The sequence below is a fragment of the Frankliniella occidentalis genome, unplaced genomic scaffold (assembly GCF_000697945.3).
Source record: "Frankliniella occidentalis isolate FOCC.00 unplaced genomic scaffold, Focc_3.1 Scaffold143, whole genome shotgun sequence".
Taxonomy (NCBI): Eukaryota; Metazoa; Arthropoda; class Insecta; order Thysanoptera; family Thripidae; genus Frankliniella; species Frankliniella occidentalis.
This window is the reverse complement of record NW_026267270.1, coordinates 43,116-63,469: the sequence shown is the minus strand read 5'-3', so window position 1 is coordinate 63,469 and position 20,354 is coordinate 43,116. Positions and strand designations below refer to the sequence as shown.

Sequence of the window (20,354 nt, the reverse complement as noted above, 5' to 3'; positions counted from 1 at the left end):
CACAGGGCCGCACGAAGTCCCCCTCCCCGTCCACGAGACTATTTGTGGCCCTCACGCCAAGTCGCGTCCCAGTCGAGCACACGCCTGCAAGAGGCCCACACCCGCGGGCTGCGCGACCTCCTCGCGCGCCTGGGACTATCCAATGCCTCCTGCAGCTGCACGCCAAAAAGTAGGGCTGGTCACCGTTGCTGTTGTGTTGACGGAACAGCCGCTCGGCGCGGAGCAGTGGCTAGCTGCGCATTGCTGAGTTGCGCACCGGGACGCCATGGAGCAGTTCAAGCTCCTCATGCTCGTGCTCGGTGCGTGCCTAGCCGCCGCACCAAGGGTGGCGAGCTTGCCGCAGCAGGTCAACATCGGTGAGTGGGTCACTTTTAGTGCAAGCGATCAGTTCAGATAATCGATGCTCAACAGCACACACAGTGGTGATTTTGATTGCAACAACGCGCTCCTCTGATAAAACTGAGCTGCTTTTTGCAGGAGGTCTTTTTGAGTCCACGGAGCACGATGTTGGGATCGCCTTCGCCCGCGCCGTGGCTTCTGTCAACGCCGATGACTCGATCCTGCCAGATGTGGAGCTTGTTGCGAAGCCAATCCAGGTTCCACAGTGGGACAGCTTTTACACGGCCAAAATGGGTGAGTCAGCAACACTGTAGGGGATTTTATCGTAAATTAACGAACAAACACCTGTTAAATTTTATACACGAACTTTTCGCTATCGCTTAGATAACAAATACTTGTTAAATGACTAAAAGTTCGTAATTCTTCCTAGATATGTAAGTTATCTATGTCATTGTGTACCTCTGTCAACAAGTGTGCGTCTATAAATTTACGAACAATTTGTTTATTGCCTACGAACAGTTCGTATTTTTGGATTTGACGAACATTGTTCGTATAAGCAGAATACGAACTGTTCGTGAGGAATTTTATCGTAAAATTACGAAATCTACTAACAGTGAAGGTGCGACTCAACTGTGGTGTAACTTAGCAGCAAATTTCTTCAGAAATTCTTTGCAGTCGCTAAGTTTTGTGATGAATGATCTTTCAGTTGTGTTACAAAAATTGTAAAATTACAAATGTTTTTCAACCAGTATGTTTTTATTCGACAGAATGTATTTTTAGTGACGATTTTTTGGTCACGTGGTCATAAAAAAAGAAATGTTGTTCCTTTTTTATCAAAACAACTTTGGTGTTTTTCAACACCAGTGCCATCCAAACAATTTTTGTTTTTCAACGACCATTTTGTACAGTATAGGCAAACCCCCAACTCTCCGGCATCCGCAGTCCGTTCTAAAATTCCCGGTACTGTTAAAATAATGTGCCTATGCAATTTGCTGCTCAACTCTGGAAAGCGTCTTCAGGGTAACGGCATGAAAATCTCGGAAGGTATCTTTCTTGTGCTCCTTCAAATAGCAGTTGGGCATGCTCTAAAGATCAAGCCGTGCGCGAGTGTGTTTTCAGCGACGGTATGAGGCGCCCTAATAATGTGCTACTACTGCTGAACATTCGTAAGTGTGCACCCCTATGCTAGTTAAATTCTATTAAGTGTGCAACTCCGCTGTTGTTCCCTTGCAAGTGTAAATCTCTGTAGTTGTGCACCTTCAAGTATGCAACTCCGTGGTTGTGCACTTGCAGGTGTACAACTCCTCTGTTGAACACTTTCCTACATTGAATGCTCACTGTGCAGTTGCAGTAAGTGCTCAACAGAGGAGTTGCACACTTACAACTGCACGCGGACCAAGTTGAACACTTACAAGTATGCATCTTGCTGTTGCACACTTACAAGTGTTTAGCAGTTCCACATTTAGTTTATCAGCGCACGTGCAAATTGTGGCAATTTGTTTCTAAGGGGAATAAGAGGAATATCCACAGAAATGTGTCTTACATTTGGCTGTGAAAAATATACTTATCCGTCGTTTCTTGATTGTGCAGTCTGCGAGCTGATGTCAGGGGGGCTGGCGGGCATCTTCGGGCCCAGCTCGGCGTCTACCGCCCCGCAGGTGCAGGCCGTGTGCGACACGATGGAGGTCCCGCACATCCAGACGCTCTTCAACCCTTACCTCAACAGGGAGACGTGTTCCATCAACCTGCACCCACACCACACCACTTTCGCCGAGGTCGGTACATCACATTCTTCGTGAGAAACGCGGTGCTAACCAGTTTTTCAACCCAACATCTTCTCCCAGATCCTCGTACGACTGGTGGACGTGTACGAGTGGAAGGACTTCACCATTCTCTACGAGGACGATGACAGCCTAGTGAGAGTCACCCGGCTGCTGGAGAAGTACGACCCCAGAGGCCCCACTGTCACCGTGCGTCAACTTACTCCCGATGACATGAAGTGAGTGATCGACGCAAGATCGCATTCGTCGCGTGGGCAATTGTTTTCGCACCTCAGACTGAGAGCTTTTGGTGTTGACAGACCGGTCTTCAGGAAACTCCTCCACGATAATGTCAAGAACATCATAATAGACTGCAATATCAACACGCTGAGGGACGCGTTGGCTCAGGCGCAGCAAATTGGCGTCATGGGCAAGAACTTCAACTACATCATCACGAATTTGGTGAGCTTCGAAGCAACAGGGGTTGGGACATGACGCCAGTTTCCTATGGCCATGGTTCTCCCACACCCGGGTATTGATGCTCTACCCCATTTCTCTCTCGCTTTATCTCTCTCTCTCTCCCTCTCTCTCGGCTCCACAGGACTTCCATACTCTAGACCTGGAGCCCTACCGGTACTCCGGCACCAACATGACAGGTCTGCGCATCGTGCGCCCGGACAGCCCGTTGGTGAAGAGCGCCGTAGAGGCCTGGGCCTCCGCTGCGGCCATGGCGGGTGATACCTCAGACCTAGAGCCCGAAAACCTTAGGGTAAATTAATTTGGGGGTTTCAGGGGGTTGCTGGGTTTTTACGCAATTTTGACTTAACCGATGGTGTGCAGATGGGCCCAGCTCTCATGTGGGACGCAGTGCATCTGTTTGCGCGCGCCCTGGAGCGGCTGGACCAAAGCAGGATGGTGGAGCTGCCTGCGCTGGAGTGTGACGACAAGAAGGACCAGCCCGGCGAGCGCGGACAGGCCAGCTGGGACCACGGTTTCAGCCTCCTCAACTTCATGAGAACGGTACGACGCCAGCGGAATCCGAGGGTCGAATCACGTCCTTGCACGTTCTCGGTGGTCTCGTCGTGAGGAGAGGAAATGATGGCAAGATTTGCGTCCTTTTTTTCCGTTTTCAGACTGAGATCGAGGGGCTGACAGGTACACTAAGATTTGACAACCAAGGCATCCGCACCGACTACTCACTTGATATCGTGGAGCTCAGCCCCGACATGGAAAGCACCGTAACAATCGGCAACGTAGATCTTAACACGTTTAACCTATCGCGGATCGAGCGCGCTAAGGATGATCTGCGCCGAGAACTGGAGTCAGTGCGCAACAAGACCTTTGTAGTGCAGATCGCTCTAGTGAGTAACGAATGACTCTTGCCCGATGCTAATGGGAGAAATAGGGGCACCTGTTCCTTTGTTTGATCGACCACCAACATTCGGCAAAGTTTCATTCCAGTCAGAGCCTTACAACATGCTGCAAGACTCAGCTGCAAAACTGACGGGCAACGACCGCTACGAGGGCTTCTGTATCGACCTGATTAAGGAGCTTGCGCTTCAGCTCGGCTTCAACTACACCTTCGTACAGCAACCAGACAACGCGTATGGGTCCTGCAATGCTGTCACTGAGAGATGCACCGGAATGCTAGGCAAGGTGCAGGACGGGGTGAGAACCAACATACGCCATTCCACGGAGGCCTATGCTTGTAAAACCGGCGTGCGTATGTAACGAGATGCGTGTTTTCGAAACTAAATTGCACGCAAGATGAATACTGCCCACGGACTGCTAGAGGTGTGCGAACCACTCCATTTTCAGGCCGAATCGAATCGATTTTTTTCCCCCGAATCGAATCGAATTTGTATTCGATTCGCTTCGGATTTGAACCAAATTCTGAATAAATTGATTAAAAAGTGCGGTATTCTACCGAAAAATGCTATACTTTGGTTGACTTTGGTGGTATTAATTCGAGTTCGAGATTTTGGAAATTTAATTCGCATTCGAACCGAATCGAATCTACCTTGTTTCGATTCGATTCGGATTCGAACTGTTCGCACACCCCTACGGAAGGCTACTTTCTCTGTGTGGACATGATTGTTTTTAACGTAATGCAAATGTGCAATTTACCTAATATTTTACGAAATTACTCACAGGTTTAAAAATTCATAGGTTAACCACACCGAAAAGCTTAAAAGTTTGTAGTTACACACATGTACCCTCACGCTTAAAAGTGTAGTATCAGTACAGTACTACAGTTGGAAGTTTGATACGGTCTGGTTACAGTTTTAACAGCGATACTCATGGTATTGCACTTATAACTGTAGCACCGTACTGTAAGGCACTTAAGTCTCCAGAGCACCCGTAGCACGCGGAGTATACCCCGGCAACTTCGCATTGCTTCAAGAAAACGATTTTCTAGGGGGAAAAATTCCTGATTTTGGTGTATGGTTTCGAACAGGAAGCTGACCTTGCCATAACGGATCTGACCATAACCGCAAACCGCGCGCTGGGCGTGGATTTCACTGCACCGTTCATGAACCTGGGCATCGGGTTGTTGCACACCGTCCCGCAGCAGATGCAGCCCAGCCTCTTTTCCTTCCTGGATCCGTTCTCTGGCGAGGTGTGGGTGTATCTGCTCGCCGCCTATGTCGTCGTGTCCGTGGAGATGTACATCATGGCCAGGATCGCGCCGGCCGAGTGGACGAACCCGTATCCGTGCATCGAGGATCCGGAGGAGCTCGAGAACCAGTTCAGCATGCTCAACGCCTTCTGGTTTACGATTGGAGCTATTATGCAGCAAGGTTCCGAAATCGCTCCAATGTAAGTGTTCTGGAAACTCAAGTGTCGTACAGTATGACAGTTTCAACTGTCAGAGTGTACGAAACTTAAGTTTTCCAGAGTGTTCCTGTGAACGTTTTAGATAAATTACAAATGTATCATGCTATTGTGCTCGTGACCCATATGGAACAGATAATATGTTTTACATCTAGTGAGAAAGCGCTTGCTCTTCGTAAAACCCTTTTTTGTTTGGTCTCTCCAGTGCGCCATCTACGAGGATGGTCGCCGGCATGTGGTGGTTTTTCTCTCTCATCATGGTGTCGTCCTACACGGCCAACCTGGCCGCCTTCCTCACTGTCGTGCCTACCCAGGAGCTCATCTCAGACCCGAAACAGTTGCTGAACCAGAACAAGATCAAATACGGCGCAAAGTTTGACGGTGCAACCTGGAACTTTTTCGCGGTAACCCATTCTCGGTGTTCATAAATATTGCATTGTAAACCCAAGCGTGTACGTAGTACACTCTTACTTGTGTGTACTTGGAAGCACATGTAAGGCATTGCACACACTAGGAAGTGTGTACATGCTTGGCGCACACTTGGAAGTGTGTACTTGCTATAGTCCTACGCTATGTGGCACGCACTTCCTTGTGGGCACCATACCATGCACACCTTTCTTTGTGTGTGCTTTCAAGTACACACAAGGAAGAGTTCACTATGTACACACTTGTGTTTACAGTGTGAATAACATAGGGCAGTTATCAAATATACTTATGATGGGCCTTGTTAACATCAGGGGCGTATTAAGGGGGGGCGCGGACAGGGGGGGCGGTGCATCGAAAGTTGCCTACATACAGGGGTTTTGTAGGTCAAATTGCCTACCTTCAGGCGGCTATCTAGTGGCCCACAGGGGGGGCGATCGCCCCCCCCCCCCCCCTTAATACGCGCCTGGTTAACATGTAGGCATGCGCTGTCTTTTTGTTCCTGGTTATGCCGTGCCGGATTACACGAAAAAAAAAGATTCGCTGAGTCAGCTAATATATTGACTGGTATCTGGACAGACAAGCACATAAACTTCTGTAACCACTATATTGTCTACTTTAATCAATCATTGGCTGTGCCAGTCAAAAATTAGCTGTAAGAGCTTATGCCTTACCTAAATCAGTCGAGGTCTACCTTCCTGATGCAGGCTAATCATTACTTCATACAACTTATCTTTGACTGGCACAGCAAATGATTGATTAGAGTAGACAATATAGTGGTTACAGAAGTTTATGTGCTTGTCTGTCCAGATACCAGTCAATATATTAGCTGACTCAGCGAATCTTTTTTTTCCGTGATATTCAGGCGTGCAAAAATACGTTTTTATTGCGTTAAATTTTCGTTACAGTAAGCGGTAGTCGATTGTTTAGATGAACTACATGAAGTGTTCCTTGCTCTGCAGGCGACAGAGGACCCCACTTTCAAACAGCTGTTTGCGAACCTGGAAAAGGACGAGGACAACGAGCAAGGATTACAACGGGTCATCAAGTCAGAAGGCGAGTACGCCTTCTTTATGGAGTCCTCGTCCATCGAGTACCAGGCGCAGCGCCAGTGCGAAGTGCGCAAGGTGGGGCAGAATCTCGACGAGAAGGGCTACGGCATCGCCATGCGCAAGAGTAAGTTCCACCGTCTCCCTGGAGTTTCTCTGCTCGAATACCGAAAAAAAGTGTGCAACTACTGGCATGTTAAATATTTCGCTCAATGCTGTGCGCTTTAACGCATGTGTTGGACTGCAAATTTGAATACCTTAAAGTAACAGCAAATTTAAACACTTTTAAGTGCCTGAAATGGCCCAAAGCTGCACGGCCAGCCCAAAAGATCAACATCTTTACGTATTCAACATTACTGCCACACTTTTTAGTATTCAAAAACCTTCGTCAAACGATAAAAAGTGTACATCGCAACGTTTAGCCCTTGCACGTCCACGCACACTTAATCTAGTAGTGCAGCGCTTTCGTACCTCAATCCTCATAGCACTTATGTGGTACCACATTTTAAGACAACCAGAGCAGATATTCTGTTTTTCGCAACTCAGAAGAGGCATCATCCCAGTAGTGTATGTGCTACTTGTGTTTTTAATGTAAAATTGTCTTTTGATTTGTTAACGAGCAAACGGCATTGAAAGCAACTGCATACCTCTTTTCGTCGTTGCGTTAATCCCCTACCCGTTTGCCCCAGACGCGCCTTACAGGTCCGCGCTGTCCGCCGGCGTCGTCAAGCTGCAGGAGAGCGGCAAGCTGTCGGAGCTCCGGACACGATGGTGGGAACAGCGGCGCGGTGGCGGCAAGTGCTCCGGGGTAAGCAATAACAAATAGTCAGATCACGTCTCACGTGACGAGCTTCGCATTCTGTCACGCGCCTGCGTAGTACATCTACATGACCTGGCCTGCTCTCCTGGTGAGACGCCCTCGGCCATCTCCGGATCAGGGACGTATACCTAAGAGCCAGCCATTGGGGACGGCTCGGGCGGCGTACACCAGGACACTAAAATTTGGTTGGGTCAGACGCACTTACTCATAGAGTGAGAGTCTGGGTTTGCAGTGTCCGCCAAACCTTTAAGGTGAGTTTTAATGGAGCTGTTTTCTCACCCTGTGTACCGTGCCCTCCCACAGGCCCCGGAAGCGGACAGCTCGGACGAGCTCGGTCTGGACAATGTAGGCGGCGTGTTCCTGGTCCTGGGGGTGGGCGTGTCCCTCGCCGTGCTGCTTGCCTTTGCCGAGTTGCTCTGGGACCTGGCCGCCAAGCGCCACAGCGGCGAGGTGGCGTCCTTCCGCGCGGAGCTGCTGGAAGAGCTCAAGTTTATCCTCAAGTGCAGCGGCTCCACCAAGCCCGTCAAGAAGTCCGCCAAGTCCGACGAGGAGCAGATCGAGGACGCGCTGAAAGAGTTCCAGCCGCTCAGCCCCTACGCCGTGGTCGATAGCGAGGAGGGCGCTATACAGAACCACAAGGAGCCGCTTTACTAGCGGCGTCACACCACACACCACTGTAAATGGTGTCTTAACTGATTATAGTCTGGAAAAACCCTCTGCTGAAAATAAAAAGTTCCGCAAAAGGAACGGACTTTAAACGCAGATGACTTAAGCGGAAAAAGAAGGACGAATTTTAGTTCAAATAGCTAAGTGTTGTGCATTATTTTTTATTTATTTTTGTAGAAAAAATGCGATGTGATTAAAAGTCGGACTGGCCTGGAAATTTTTGCCTTTGAGAAAACTCACTCTTTGCTGAGGGAAAGGGGGCCGTATGCGGTTTTCTAAATGTGATGGGGGTGGGCGACAGCGCAGCTTAACACCCACGCCCGTCATCGTCCTGGCTCTAAACGTACAAGCTGTCTAAAACCTTACATTAGTACATTGTATATTTTGTTGTTCTCTAATTCAGTGTCAAATGTACGCCATCAGCTAAGAATGTAACATTTTTCTTGAAAGCCACAATTTTTCTCTGTACAAGTGAACATTTTCATCTTTAAGAGAAACACAAGGGTAGATACCAGACCACGACTCGGGTAAGAGACTTCGCGACACACTGCGGTTACTTAATGGAACCGCCTGATAGTTAGGCAACATGCCGCCATGGGTGCACTGGAGTTGGGCGCTTGCCTATCCTGTGGTCTGCAGGGGTCCAACTCACTGCCACTGCACGCGGCATTGGCGAGGCGGAGAGTGCCTCGAGGGGTGTGGCGCTGCCGCAGCGGCGCTACCCCGGCCACCCAGAGTCAGAGGCGGAGCGTATCTTCTGCCCCCCTCCCTCCCCTGCCCCCTTCATCATGTAACTCCAACATCTGCTGCTGGTCCTTACTGGTCGCCTTCATACCACTCCTGTGAGGTTTGGTCGTAGGTTGCCTGGGGGTCAGAAGAGAGAGGTGATAGTGCACCGACTACTATCAATATGGTACTCACTTGAAATGGAAGTGTGTGAACGTCGCGCACTTCACACCTGTAGCTGTGTAAATCCCTATTCGTTAATACACTTAAGGGAGTAAAGTTGCGATTTTTTAAAAAAAATTCACACGTACGGTACTTGTGCCTCCACCTGTGCGAAAAGCGTTCACACACCTACAAGTAAGTGACATTCACACACTTATGTTTCCGGTGTGTACTCATGACCGTCGGTGTGTTTAAAATGTCCGTTGGACCATTAAAATCAAACAAGCGAAGCACAGAAAGCAAGCAAAGTATTGTTATTATACCGCGACGAAACGTTTTTTTTTTTTTAATTATGCTGTTCCTCTTTTTAATCCACCGACCAAGTTAACAAAAGCTCGCTCGAAATGATTTGAGACCAAAGACAACACATCCCGAATTGTATCGGCCTGGACACGATGCGTCGTTCTATGTTGCCCAGCTTGTCGAAATATGTGCAAACATCGAGGCAAACACAGTGAAAATACAACAAGTAAACAAACCGGTACCCAACATTTGACAGCCAGCTGAGCTGCTCGCCGCCTCCTGTCTTGTCGTTAAAAGCTTCCCCTCCCCAAGTCTATTTTTGTGGCACGCACGCCACGCCGCGTCGCACCACGTCCCGGCACGCCACCGGCCGCGTCAGTCGCGCGCACGCGTGCAGGAGACGCACACCCGCGTGTTGCAGAGACTCCTCGCGCGCCCGGGACTGACTGGCCAATGCATCCTGCAGCTCCACGTCAAAAAGGAGGGCTCGTCACCGCTGCTGTCCCTCTGAGGGAGCAGCCGCCCGTCCCGGAGTGGTGGCTGTGGCTAGCGGCACAGTGCTGAGCTGAGCACGAGCACCAGGACGCCATGGGGCAGCTCAAGCTCCTCACGCTCGTGCTCGGCGTGTGCCTCGCCGCTGCCCCAAGGGTGGCGAGCCTACCGCAGCAGGTCCATATCGGTGAGCGAATACTGATTATTTTTTGATTCGACGTCCAATCGACGTTCATTTGTGAATCGAAGCTTTCAACGAATCGTGGGATTTCACTAAGTGTCTTACTCCGTAGTTTTTACACTTGCAAGTGTTTAACACGGGAGGTGTGCAATGCAGTTGCAAGAAAGTGTGCAACTCTTGCGCTAAACGTTGAACGCTCACTGTAAATAGTTCTTAACAGAGGAGTTGCACGCTTGCAAATACTCATCTTACACTTACAAGTTTTAAGAAGTTGAACACTTATTTTATGAGTGTGCTGTCTAAAATATAACTATCTTTTGTGCATCGTCGACGCCAAACATCTAAACATTTAACCGCTGTCTAAATCGGTTTCTCGCTCGAGTTCTCGTCGAATAATAGTTGTGATTAGAAATTGCCGGAGAGTTATTATCATGTGTGTTCATATGTATAACTAAATATAGTTGTGTGGTGTGATTACTTGTGTGTAAACAGTATAATCAAACCTACTGCTCTTTGCAGGAGGACTTTTTGAGTCCACGGAGCACGACGTTGGGATCGCCTTCGCCCGCGCCGTGGCTGCCATCAATGCCGATGACTCGATCCTTCCCGATGTGGAGCTCGTTGCAAAACCCATCCAGGTCCCACAGTGGGACAGCTTCTACACGACCAAAATGGGTGAGTCAGTACAATAAAACTTGAGAAAGCCCTTGCAACGCCTAATGCCTAATGACTCGAAAATCTCACGCTGATAGGGAAATCTTTGTGCCTTGAGCTAAGGTTTTCGTGCATCTACAGTCTTAAGAACCCAACAAAAGTTGTCATTCCGCAACAACAAAGGTAACCAAAAGTTTAGCAGTGCCATTCTGCTATACTTTAAATATAGACTTGTTTTTAAAAACAGGGAATTCCCTGTGGGAAGTTCTGTCGGTGTGTTTCTAGTGATTCAGACAGGCACCATTTGTCTACATATCCAGGGAGGATAAGGAAATTGGCGTAGAAATTTGACTCATATTTTAGCGTTGTCAAATAGTCATACATGTCTTTGTTGGTGGCAGTGTGCGAGCTGATGTCAGGGGGGCTGGCGGGCATCTTCGGGCCCAGCTCGGCCACCACCACCCCGGAGGTGCAGGCCGTGTGCGACACGATGGAGGTCCCGCACATCCAGACGCTCTTCAACCCTTACCTCAACAGAGAGACGTGTTCCATCAACCTACACCCACACCATAACACTTTCTCTGAGGTGGGTAAACTACATTCTTCGCCGACACCATTGTATATTAAAATGCGTCAGAATAATTGCACTAATCACAGGCAAAGATGAGCCCGCAAAGGGTTTTATTCAGCACTAAAACAGTGTTGGGGCAGATGGCCTCAGGAAGCAAGAACAGCCACAGCATTTAACAGACACACATCAGCTCGCCTACCACCAGCCAGTGGTACGTCGGTCTCATTTCAACGCCTGCTCCCAGATCCTGGTTCGGCTGACGGACGCCTACGAGTGGAAGGACTACACCATACTCTACGAGGATGATGACAGCCTGGTGAGGGTCACCCGGCTGCTGGAGAAGTACGACCCCAGGGGCCCCACCGTCACCGTGCGCCAGCTCCCTCTCGAAGACATGAAGTGAGTGGGCGCCTGATGCAAGCTCGCGGTCGTCGTGGATTACCGCGCCACACCCCGCCGTTTGCGCGGCCGGCGCGGCGACTCTAGGTGCTGTTTAAGGTCCGACTGCTAGCCGGGGGAGGGGGAACTGGAAATGCAAGTGTGCAATTCCAGTGGGGGTTCTATATTATGGTTTCCTACTTTTTCAGTGGGTTTGTACCGGGTGATTCAGAGCACGCGCCGCCGTGTTGCGGGCTTGCCTATCCTCGACTCGGCGGGCGCACGGGTGAGAGGTGAGGTGGAGAGGGGTCCACTCTTCACCTCTCACCCGTGCGCCCGCCGAGTCGAGGATAGGCAAACCCGCAACACGTTGGCGCGTGCTCTGAATCACCCGGTGCAGGGAGTTGCGTACCTTCGAGTTGGCTTCGAAGGACAATCCCCCACCTGTCCCAAACCATGCATGGTCGCGATCCGGATGGTTGCTGAAAGCTCTTCTTGTTGGCAGGCCCGTATTCAGAGAGCTCCTCCACGACAATGTGAAAAATATCATCATCGACTGCGGTATCAACACACTGAAAGACGCGCTGGCCCAGGCGCAGCAGATTGGCGTCATGGGCAAGAACTTTAACTACATCATTACCAATTTGGTGAGCTGAAGTGACAGGGATTAAAGCAAGGCAGATAACGTATCTCTCTCTCTCTCTCTCTCTCTCTCTCTCTCTCTCTCTCTCTCTCCTCTCTTTCTCTCCTCTCTTTCTCTCCTCTCTTTCTCTCCCCTCTTTCTCTCCTCTCCCCTCTTTCTCACTTCATCTCGCTCTCGGCTCCACAGGACTTCCATACTCTAGACCTGGAGCCGTACCGGTACTCCGGCACCAACATGACAGGCCTGCGCATCGTGCGCCCGGACAGCCCGCTGGTGAAGAGCGCCGTAGAAGCCTGGGCCTCTGCTGCGGCTATGGCGGGCGATACCTCAGACCTCGAGCCCGAAAATCTTAAGGTAAATTAATCTGGAGTTATCACGTGTTGCTGAGTTTTGACGCGGTATAGACTTGGTTTGTGGTGTGCAGATGGGCCCAGCTCTCATGTGGGACGCGGTGCATCTATTCGCGCGCGCCCTGGAGCGGCTGGACCAGAGCAGGATGGTGGAGCTGCCTGCGCTGGAGTGTGACGACAAGAAGGACCAGCCCGGCGAGCGCGGCCTGGCCAGCTGGGACCATGGCTTCAGCCTCCTCAACTTCATGAGAACGGTACGTATTCTCTGTTGTTGCCTGTTGCCGTGAGGGATTGACGGCAACAGCTGCCTGTACGTCGATCTTTTCCGTTTTAGACTGAGATCGAGGGGCTCACGGGTACCCTTCGGTTCGACAACCAAGGATTTCGCACTGACTACTTGCTGGACATCGTGGAGCTCAGTCCCGCCGGGGAGAGCACCGTTACAATCGGCAACGTAGATCTTAACACGTTCAACCTAACGCGCATCGAGCGCGCGAAGGAGGACCAGCGCCGGGTACTGGAGACGGTGCGCAACATGACCTTCAGAGTCCAGATTGCCATAGTGAGTAACAAGCGCATATTGTCTGTGATAAATACGCAAACGTGAGCCATTGTTGCTCGATCGACTTCCCACAACCAACCTTCAATGTCAGTCAGAGCCTTACAACATGCTTCAAGAAACGGCCACAATACTGACGGGCAACGACCGCTACGAGGGCTTCTGTATCGACTTGATTAAGGAGCTAGCGCTGAATCTGGGCTTCAACTACACCTTCATCCATCAGCCAGGCATGTCGTTCGGGGAGTGCGACAACATCACTGAGAGATGCACCGGCATGCTGGGCCAGGTGCAGAAAGGGGTGAGTCACCTACCAACATGGCATCCCTCACGGAGTCCCCCCAAAGCGGTAACGAGACGAACCAACGTGCGTTCTCGAGTCCACCCTCATCCGAAATATCGGTGGCGGAATGAGGAATAAGCAAGACGAAATTCCACGATATCTTTCTTCTCTCTCATGGAGATGAAAAATCGACATGAATCGATTTTTGTTGCCCCGTGAATAAGTGTTTTACTTCTTTGTACTTGATGACAGCTATTCCGCATTCATTCGTTCGTCCGTTCATTCATTCGTTCTTTCATTTTACCTCCCACTGCTTACTTTTCAAAATTGTTTCAAACAGGAAGCTGACCTTGCCATAACGGATCTGACCATAACCGCTAACCGCGCGCTTGGGGTAGATTTCACTGCACCGTTCATGAACTTGGGCATCGGGCTGCTGCACACCGTCCCGAAGCAGATGCAGCCCAGCCTCTTCTCCTTCTTGGATCCGTTCTCGAGCGAGGTATGGGTGTATCTGCTCGCCGCCTATGTCGTCGTGTCCGTGGAGATGTACATCATGGCCAGGATCACGCCGGCCGAGTGGACCAACCCGTATCCATGCATCGAAGAGCCCGAAGAGCTCGAGAACCAGTTCAGCATGCTCAACGCTTTCTGGTTTACTATTGGAGCTATTATGCAGCAAGGTTCCGAAATTGCACCAATGTAAGTGTTTACGTTATCGTTTTAGGTACTACAAATATAGCCTGCTATTGTGCTCGTGGCCCATATGGAACAGCTAATGTTGTACATCTAGCTAGAATGCGCCTGCTCTTCGTAAAACCTTTTTTTTGTTGTTTTTGTTTGATTTCTCCAGTGCGCCGTCTACGAGGATGGTCGCCGGCATGTGGTGGTTTTTTTCTCTCATCATGGTGTCATCCTACACAGCCAACCTGGCCGCCTTCCTTACTGTGGTGCCTACCCAGGAACTCATTTCAGACCCTAAACAGTTGCTGAACCAGAACAAGATCAAATACGGCGCAAAGTTTCCGGGCTCGACCTGGAACTTTTTTGCGGTATGCATAGTTATGATATACATCGTATTGTAATAGTGTATTTCGACTAACGGAGGAAGAAGAATAGCGGGTAGAACATAAACGTTACCGATTGGTCGAGAGCGTCACGCCTTCTACGTCACGCCAGTAGTAGGGGTAGGCGCTCGGCCAATCAGTACCCTTAATGTTCTACCCGCTATTCTTCTTCCTCCGTTAGTCAAAATACACTAGACGGCTTTTTTAAGTTCATACTTTTCAAATTGTTCGTTCTATCCCTGTACCATGTTTCAGGACCACGGCACAACAGGATGCGGGTTTGCCTACTCGCTCCACCCGTAAGGCGCTATGGCACCTTGGGCATTCAAGCCCGCAACAATGTTGTGTCGTTGCCCTAACACACGGTAGAATTGCCAACTATAGTATTGCGCAAACTCGTATTTTACTAAATCGTGAAAAGTAAGACTTAAAATGGGAACACAAATGCCAATAATGCGCTTAATCACTTTTCATTTTCGGCACATGCAGGCATTCAGTTAAATAGGTTATTGCAAAAGTGCAGTTAGTGGTGTGAAGTTGGTTGTTAATCAAGTATACTACAGTTTGCCTATAAGTAGTGTCTATTGCCCCCCAGGGGTCGGAGGATCCGATCTTCAAACAGCTGTATGCGAACATGGAAAAGGTGTCCGACAATCTTCCTGGAGTAAAACGAGTCATGGATTCGGGTGGCGCGTTCGCCTTTTTTATGGAGTCCTCCTCCATCGAGTACCAGGCGCAGCGCGAGTGCGAAGTCCGCCAGGTGGGACAGAACATCGACGAGAAGGGCTACGGTATCGCCATGCGCAAGAGTAAGTCAAGCTGGAGGAACGCAGGCTGCGTTTGTCACGTTTATTCACTATAAATATGTTCACAAAAATATGTTCATAGATGTACAGTATGTTGTTTAATGTACTATTTATAAAATGCGTTGTACTTGTACACAATCACAATCATGCTCGTCGATGCTTGTCGCCAGTGTTTTCAAACGGCCGAATATTCGGTTACAGCATCCTACCCGCACCTGTGTTCAGGGTCATCGGACCCACCCGTTTAATACTGCGATACGCACCCACTGAGAAATTATTCATATCAGTACTACATCGTTTCGACGTTCATTCCACCATTTCGAAATAGTTTCGATTTCAATACCACTACAATTTCGAACTAGCCTGTGCTTGTAAATTTACCATTTTGATTGTAAATGCTTTTTGATTGCATTAAACCCCCAACCCTTTTGCCCCACCCACAGACGCGCCGTACAGGTCCGCACTGTCCGCGGGAGTGGTGAAGCTGCAGGAGAGCGGCAAACTGTCGGAGCTGCGGACGCGCTGGTGGGAACAGCGGCGCGGCGGCGGCAAGTGCTCCGGGGTGAGTAACAACAAATTACAAGAGTTGTGCGCACGACGCAATATTGTGATCACAAAGGTCTTCGTGCGCTCATTTTGACGACAGTAATGCACTCAAATCGTTCCTATAATAAGAGAATTTCGTGAAAGGCCAGGGCAGGGGACTGCCGTTTATCAGAACCCCGCTTTTAATATATTGTGATGCCGCAGGCCGCGAACAAGGACAGCGGCCAGCCCGAGCTCGGTATGGAGAACATGGGTGGGGTGTTCCTGGTCCTGGGCGTGGGGGTGTCCCTCGCCATGCTGCTGGCCTTCGCTGAGCTGGTCTGGGACCTGACCGCCAAGCGCCACAGTGGTGAGGTAGCATCCTTCCGCGCAGAGCTCCTGGAGGAACTGAAGTTTATTTTCCAATGGAGCGGCTCCACAAAGCCGGTAAAGAAGTCCGTCAAGTCTGAGGACAAGAAGGTAGAAGACGAGCAAATAAAGAAGGACTTTCAGCCACTTCCCTACACCGACAGCGAGGCGGGCCCCATTCAGAACCACAAGGAGCCGCTTTTTTAGGGGCGCTATTATGAAAACAAGGGAAAGTGAACATTGCCATTGCCAGTACACTGCTTTTAGTCTGAAGAGACAGCCTACTATTGTGACGGGTATTATTATTATTATTAATATTGGTGTCTTTATTCTTTTCTACGATTTTGTTTTTTGTGCTAATTTAAGCCATATAAATAAATTGTATAAGTTCCGATTTGTGAGCAAGTTTTGCCCTGGTCCTGCACTCGCCTCGGATCCGGTGGCAGCAAGAGTGTTTTTGCAGGGGGTATAGGGGCGTGGGCTTTTGGTATCGGTGTCGGTAGGTGGGGGTACGTCGGAGGGGGTAGCGCCGCGGCGTTGGCGGGCCCAGTGTCGCTCGGGACGCGCTGCTGGCAGCACGCTCCGCCGCGCCGGCTGCTATCGCGTCGTCTGCTGGCGCGCGTCGTCTGCTAGCTCGACGACGGCGCTGCCTCCTCCCCCCTTTCCCCCTGGCTCCCCTTGCCTCGCACCCCACTGGATTTGCACATTTATTGCAACCCTTTTATCAGAAGTGTTCTGCTTGTGTCGAGAGCTGTGTGTGCCCCCTCTCCCCTGTGACAGCAAACCCCTTTTCCCACTGGAGGCAAAAGTGTTTGGTAAGTGGTAAAATTAAAAAGAAAAAAAGGTATTGCTGTTAAAAGAAGATATAAAGTTTATGGTTGGTGCATGTTAATTTTTGTTTCCTGATTTCCCTTTTCCTTGCGTATTATAATGGTATTAACATTTTCTTGCAACTTATAGGTAGTTAGTAGTTGCATTGTGGGAGAGTTAAATTGCGATTGTTGATGGTACGCCTATTCCCCTTTACTGCGTGTGAAGGAATATTACATGTTACTGGTAATGTACCGGACGGTACCGGGTGTAACTGTGAATACGCAGCAGTGTTGCGGGTTTGCCTACTCTTTACACCCGTAAGGAGCCATGGCCCCTGCGGCCATATTTAGTATGCAATCCCGCAACACGGCTACGTATTCATAGTAGTTGCACCCGGTAGGTAATATTAATATTCTATCAATTTTGTAGTTTTTACGTCGTATACCAGTTAAATGTTTAATATTTTTGATGCAATATTATCAGTCCTGTGTGAGCGAAAAAGTATGGGGGTGTGCGACCTTGGCCCTGTATATAATTTTTGTATTTTCAAGCGGAAGGTGTACCACGTCGTTTCTTTGAATCTTCTGAAACAATGAGGACGCGGTTTAGTTGACGAACAGGCTGTTTCCAAACAATATTGAACGCAAAATATTGCATACATGCGTGGCCTCAAAATGCAACGACAACTCCGTCGAGAAGCCCGCCGATCATTTTTTCCTCATCAAGTTTTAGATAAGCGGATTTTTTCACCCAACCTATCCTCTAAACCTGTGTGTGCATAAACGCTGAATGGGCGCAGAGTCGACAATCTATATCTGACCAGGAATATACTAAGTCATCGGCATGTTATCACATTGAGTCCCTCATGACTACACGTATAGTCACAATAAGCTGTGATACCCACGCCCCCCCCCAAAAAAACCCTCAATGTGTTTACATTTTTCGTACACCTCATATTAGATTATAATAACCATAGCGCGCGATGGAACTCTGTACTCTGCCCCCCCCCCACGCCCTGCGGCCCCCTCTCCAGCGACGTAGTCGTTTTGTTTCGTGCTTTTCTTGTTTCTTTTTCTTCTTTCTTCCCCCAAGTGATTTCTGAGGAGGTGAGGCACGAGATACGGCTCTACTTTTGTGGACTGGGTCAGAGTGTCAATAACAAAAAGCCTGAACGTCAAAAACAAGAACTTTTCCTTCCCGTTTGTCTCCTTGCGCAAGTCGGGTAAACCATTCAGAGGCGCTCCAGCTCTGCATCCCACGGCACGCCGGCGCAATGAGAACGCTACAGGTTCGCGCTTCAATCCAAGAAGAGCGACAGTCAGCAGCTGTTTTGCTATTTTGAAGAATTCGAGGAGAAACTTTTACATATCACGTTGCGTTTGTGCAGGTTTTTCATTATTTTTGACTTAATGATAAACTCGCGGTTTTGGGGCGCGCACCAACGGCGTTACCGGCACCGGCTTACAGCTTGGAACGAGTAGGTCAAGCCCCACTGTCACTTTATTTGACCACTCACTTAGGGTTGCGACGGCCGGTAATGTTACCGGTAACGTTACCGGAAAAATTGGTAATTTACGGTAATTTACCAAAAGCTTGGTAACGTTGAAAAAAAACGGTAATAATAACCCTACAAAATGAGTTAAAAACTCACTTTTCAGAAGCAAAAGTCACATTTGGAATAGTAAATATGGCATATTATCACCTTTTTAGTCACTTTTTAAAGACCAGATAGCATATTTGTCATTATTCTGACGTTTAAAAGGCATAGCTTTAGATAACGATTTTTATAGGTGTACTTAAGGTAACTCTATATACAACTGATGTTGATGAGAACAAGATGAAAAACACAAATATTCCAATGAGTATAGCTAAGACCGGATATGCCGTCACTTTTTAGACAGTTCACACTAATTTCGATCGCCAAGAAATAGTATATTGCCAATTTTTCTGCTTCAAATTGAATTTTTCCAATTTTTCCAAAACTTCCGGTAAATTACGATTTTTACCGTAATTTACGGTAACATTGATTGTTACCGCTAATTTCGCAACCCTACACTCACTTAACTTTACTTTATGACCTTAGCGCGCATTATGTGTAAACAAAAGGTTTTGTTAGGCTTGCCAAAACTGTCGAACATCCAAAGACTGTGGTTCTATTTAAATTTTTAATCGCAGGTGTGTCATACAGTTTTTGGCTTCCTTCCCGCACGTCATACAAACAGATTGCGTCATGCGTCATGTCACATGAAAGCCTTTTGCACCGACCAACCCGGAGCCTCGGAAGCCTCTGCGAAGCTGCCGTTGGTCCAAATTTCAGCGGCAATACCTCACCACGAGGAAAATCACCAAACAGATGAGGACGGCGACATTGACAAGAACCTTACAGACTCTCTTGTCACTGCCCTGTCCAGAACTCTCTTGGGCTTGGGTGGACCTAACGATAATCACGGTGGGTCCTTCCGGGGGCGACGGCGTGGCTGTGGCGGGCGGCCAGTCCGGGGGCGGCACGGGCGGCGGCACTGGTGGCGGCGTCGGGAACAACAAGCGGGGGCCGATCCTGCAGGAGACGGAGTGTCAAACGAGGACCCAGAGACGTGTGTCCTTCCACAGAGTGTACTACTAATGCGTTTCTTGCATAACGTGTGAGTCATTAGCAATTACGATTCTTAAGATTAGAAATGTGACACGCTATCCCATTACGAAACACCAGTACAGGGACGTCACCAAGGGTTTTCTTGTCATCAATATACGGGATGTGACGAGAAAACCCATGACGACGTCCCTGTAGCCATGGTATTGTCGTCATCGTGGCAAGAGATTTGTATACAGTGCAGTTTCTCATACCGGTTTCGCGTAAACTAAAGAGATGAGTGAGTTTGTTCTTATCCACTTCTCATTTTTCTAAGAGGGCTGTTATTGCCATAGCCTCGGGCTCGGGCAGTACCCTATCGAACGGATCTAATTATTGTGATGCACGACAGGACGAGTGATTCACCGATAAACAACACAGACACACACACACATCTGCTCAGCCGCCTACCTGTCGTCGCCGTAGCGCTCCTCCATGACGCGCAGCAGGGTGTAGTTGGTGGCGAGGTGCACGGGGTGCGGGACGTAGGCCTGGAAATGAGCAGCAGTGCTGTGAGGACCGCCTCGGCCGGGTCGGGTGGGGCGCGGGGCCGAGGCCGGGCTCGAGGCGGGGCGGCGGCGCTCACCGTGCGGCACAGGGGGCACTCGCGCTTGTCGCTGCGCTGCAGGCACACCAGGCACACCGTGTGCCCGCACGGCGTCAGCTTGGGCGTGTTGGCCCCCGTGTTGTACTGCTCGAAGCAGATGTCGCAGTCCATGGCGGCGGCGGCGGCGGCGGCGGAGGCGGAGGAGGAAGCGCAGTCACGGCGGTGCGTCTGACTGACGCGGGAGGGTTGCCGCCGGTCAGAGGGACCCGGCCAGGCCGACCAGTGCCGCGTCGGACCGCGCGGCGATACGGGACGGGCCTATCGCAGATAACCGGAGGTACTCAATGTGAAGGTCGCGCGCAGGAGCGGGGCGACACGGCGTCACCTCACACTGGGGGGAGGGG

At 49.7% G+C, this 20,354-nt stretch overlaps 4 protein-coding genes across 4 annotated transcripts in view; 3 read left to right on the top strand and 1 right to left on the bottom strand.

Moving 5' to 3' along the window:
* The first annotated feature begins 64 nt into the window (after window positions 1–64).
* On the top strand, window positions 65–8,109 carry LOC127750157 (glutamate receptor ionotropic, kainate 2-like). Its single transcript, XM_052270919.1, has 14 exons — window positions 65–356; window positions 478–633; window positions 1,930–2,114; window positions 2,184–2,338; window positions 2,420–2,561; window positions 2,701–2,868; window positions 2,940–3,119; window positions 3,233–3,460; window positions 3,561–3,767; window positions 4,558–4,919; window positions 5,140–5,338; window positions 6,320–6,533; window positions 7,096–7,214; window positions 7,530–8,109. The coding sequence occupies exons 1-14, from the start codon at window positions 266–268 to the stop codon at window positions 7,878–7,880; spliced, it is 2,757 nt and encodes a 918-aa protein (XP_052126879.1). The 5' UTR covers window positions 65–265; the 3' UTR covers window positions 7,881–8,109.
* A 140-nt stretch (window positions 8,110–8,249) lies between these two features.
* Window positions 8,250–16,355, top strand: LOC113208715 (glutamate receptor ionotropic, kainate 2-like). The gene is made up of 14 exons (XM_052270920.1): window positions 8,250–9,762; window positions 10,276–10,431; window positions 10,812–10,996; window positions 11,226–11,380; window positions 11,865–12,006; window positions 12,189–12,356; window positions 12,427–12,606; window positions 12,687–12,914; window positions 13,006–13,212; window positions 13,535–13,896; window positions 14,048–14,246; window positions 14,857–15,070; window positions 15,511–15,629; window positions 15,818–16,355. Exons 1-14 carry the CDS (start codon window positions 9,672–9,674, stop codon window positions 16,166–16,168), a joined length of 2,757 nt encoding a protein of 918 aa, XP_052126880.1. The 5' UTR covers window positions 8,250–9,671; the 3' UTR covers window positions 16,169–16,355.
* Window positions 16,356–16,418: 63 nt separating this feature from the next.
* Window positions 16,419–20,354, top strand: part of LOC113208710 (uncharacterized) — a gene marked incomplete at its 3' end in the record, with an annotated part of 14,724 nt that continues 10,788 nt past the window's right edge. The window contains exon 1 of the mRNA XM_052270894.1: window positions 16,419–16,776. The remainder of the gene's footprint in view (window positions 16,777–20,354) is intronic.
* On the bottom strand, window positions 18,921–20,234 carry LOC113208707 (RING finger protein 225-like). Its single transcript, XM_052270930.1, has 3 exons — window positions 19,990–20,234; window positions 19,815–19,894; window positions 18,921–19,331 (listed from the first exon to the last, which is right to left on the bottom strand). Exons 1-3 carry the CDS (start codon window positions 20,119–20,121, stop codon window positions 19,088–19,090), a joined length of 456 nt encoding a protein of 151 aa, XP_052126890.1. The 5' UTR covers window positions 20,122–20,234; the 3' UTR covers window positions 18,921–19,087.

Excerpts from the sequence above, each read along its gene's own strand:
- LOC127750157 (XM_052270919.1), top strand. The coding sequence starts at position 266 with ATGGAGCAGTTCAAGCTCCTCATGCTCGTGCTCGGTGCGTGCCTAGCC. Across the intron at positions 634-1,929 it reads CTTTTACACGGCCAAAATGG|TCTGCGAGCTGATGTCAGGG; the intron begins GTGAGTCAGCAA and ends TTGATTGTGCAG. Across the intron at positions 2,869-2,939 it reads TAGAGCCCGAAAACCTTAGG|ATGGGCCCAGCTCTCATGTG; the intron begins GTAAATTAATTT and ends GATGGTGTGCAG.
- LOC113208715 (XM_052270920.1), top strand. The coding sequence starts at position 9,672 with ATGGGGCAGCTCAAGCTCCTCACGCTCGTGCTCGGCGTGTGCCTCGCC. Across the intron at positions 12,007-12,188 it reads ACTACATCATTACCAATTTG|GACTTCCATACTCTAGACCT; the intron begins GTGAGCTGAAGT and ends TCGGCTCCACAG. Across the intron at positions 15,630-15,817 it reads GCGGCGGCAAGTGCTCCGGG|GCCGCGAACAAGGACAGCGG; the intron begins GTGAGTAACAAC and ends GTGATGCCGCAG.
- LOC113208707 (XM_052270930.1), bottom strand. The coding sequence starts at position 20,121 with ATGGACTGCGACATCTGCTTCGAGCAGTACAACACGGGGGCCAACACG. Across the intron at positions 19,895-19,989 it reads AGTGCCCCCTGTGCCGCACG|GCCTACGTCCCGCACCCCGT; the intron begins GTGAGCGCCGCC and ends GCTCATTTCCAG. Across the intron at positions 19,332-19,814 it reads GAGCGCTACGGCGACGACAG|GATCGGCCCCCGCTTGTTGT; the intron begins GTAGGCGGCTGA and ends CGTCTCCTGCAG.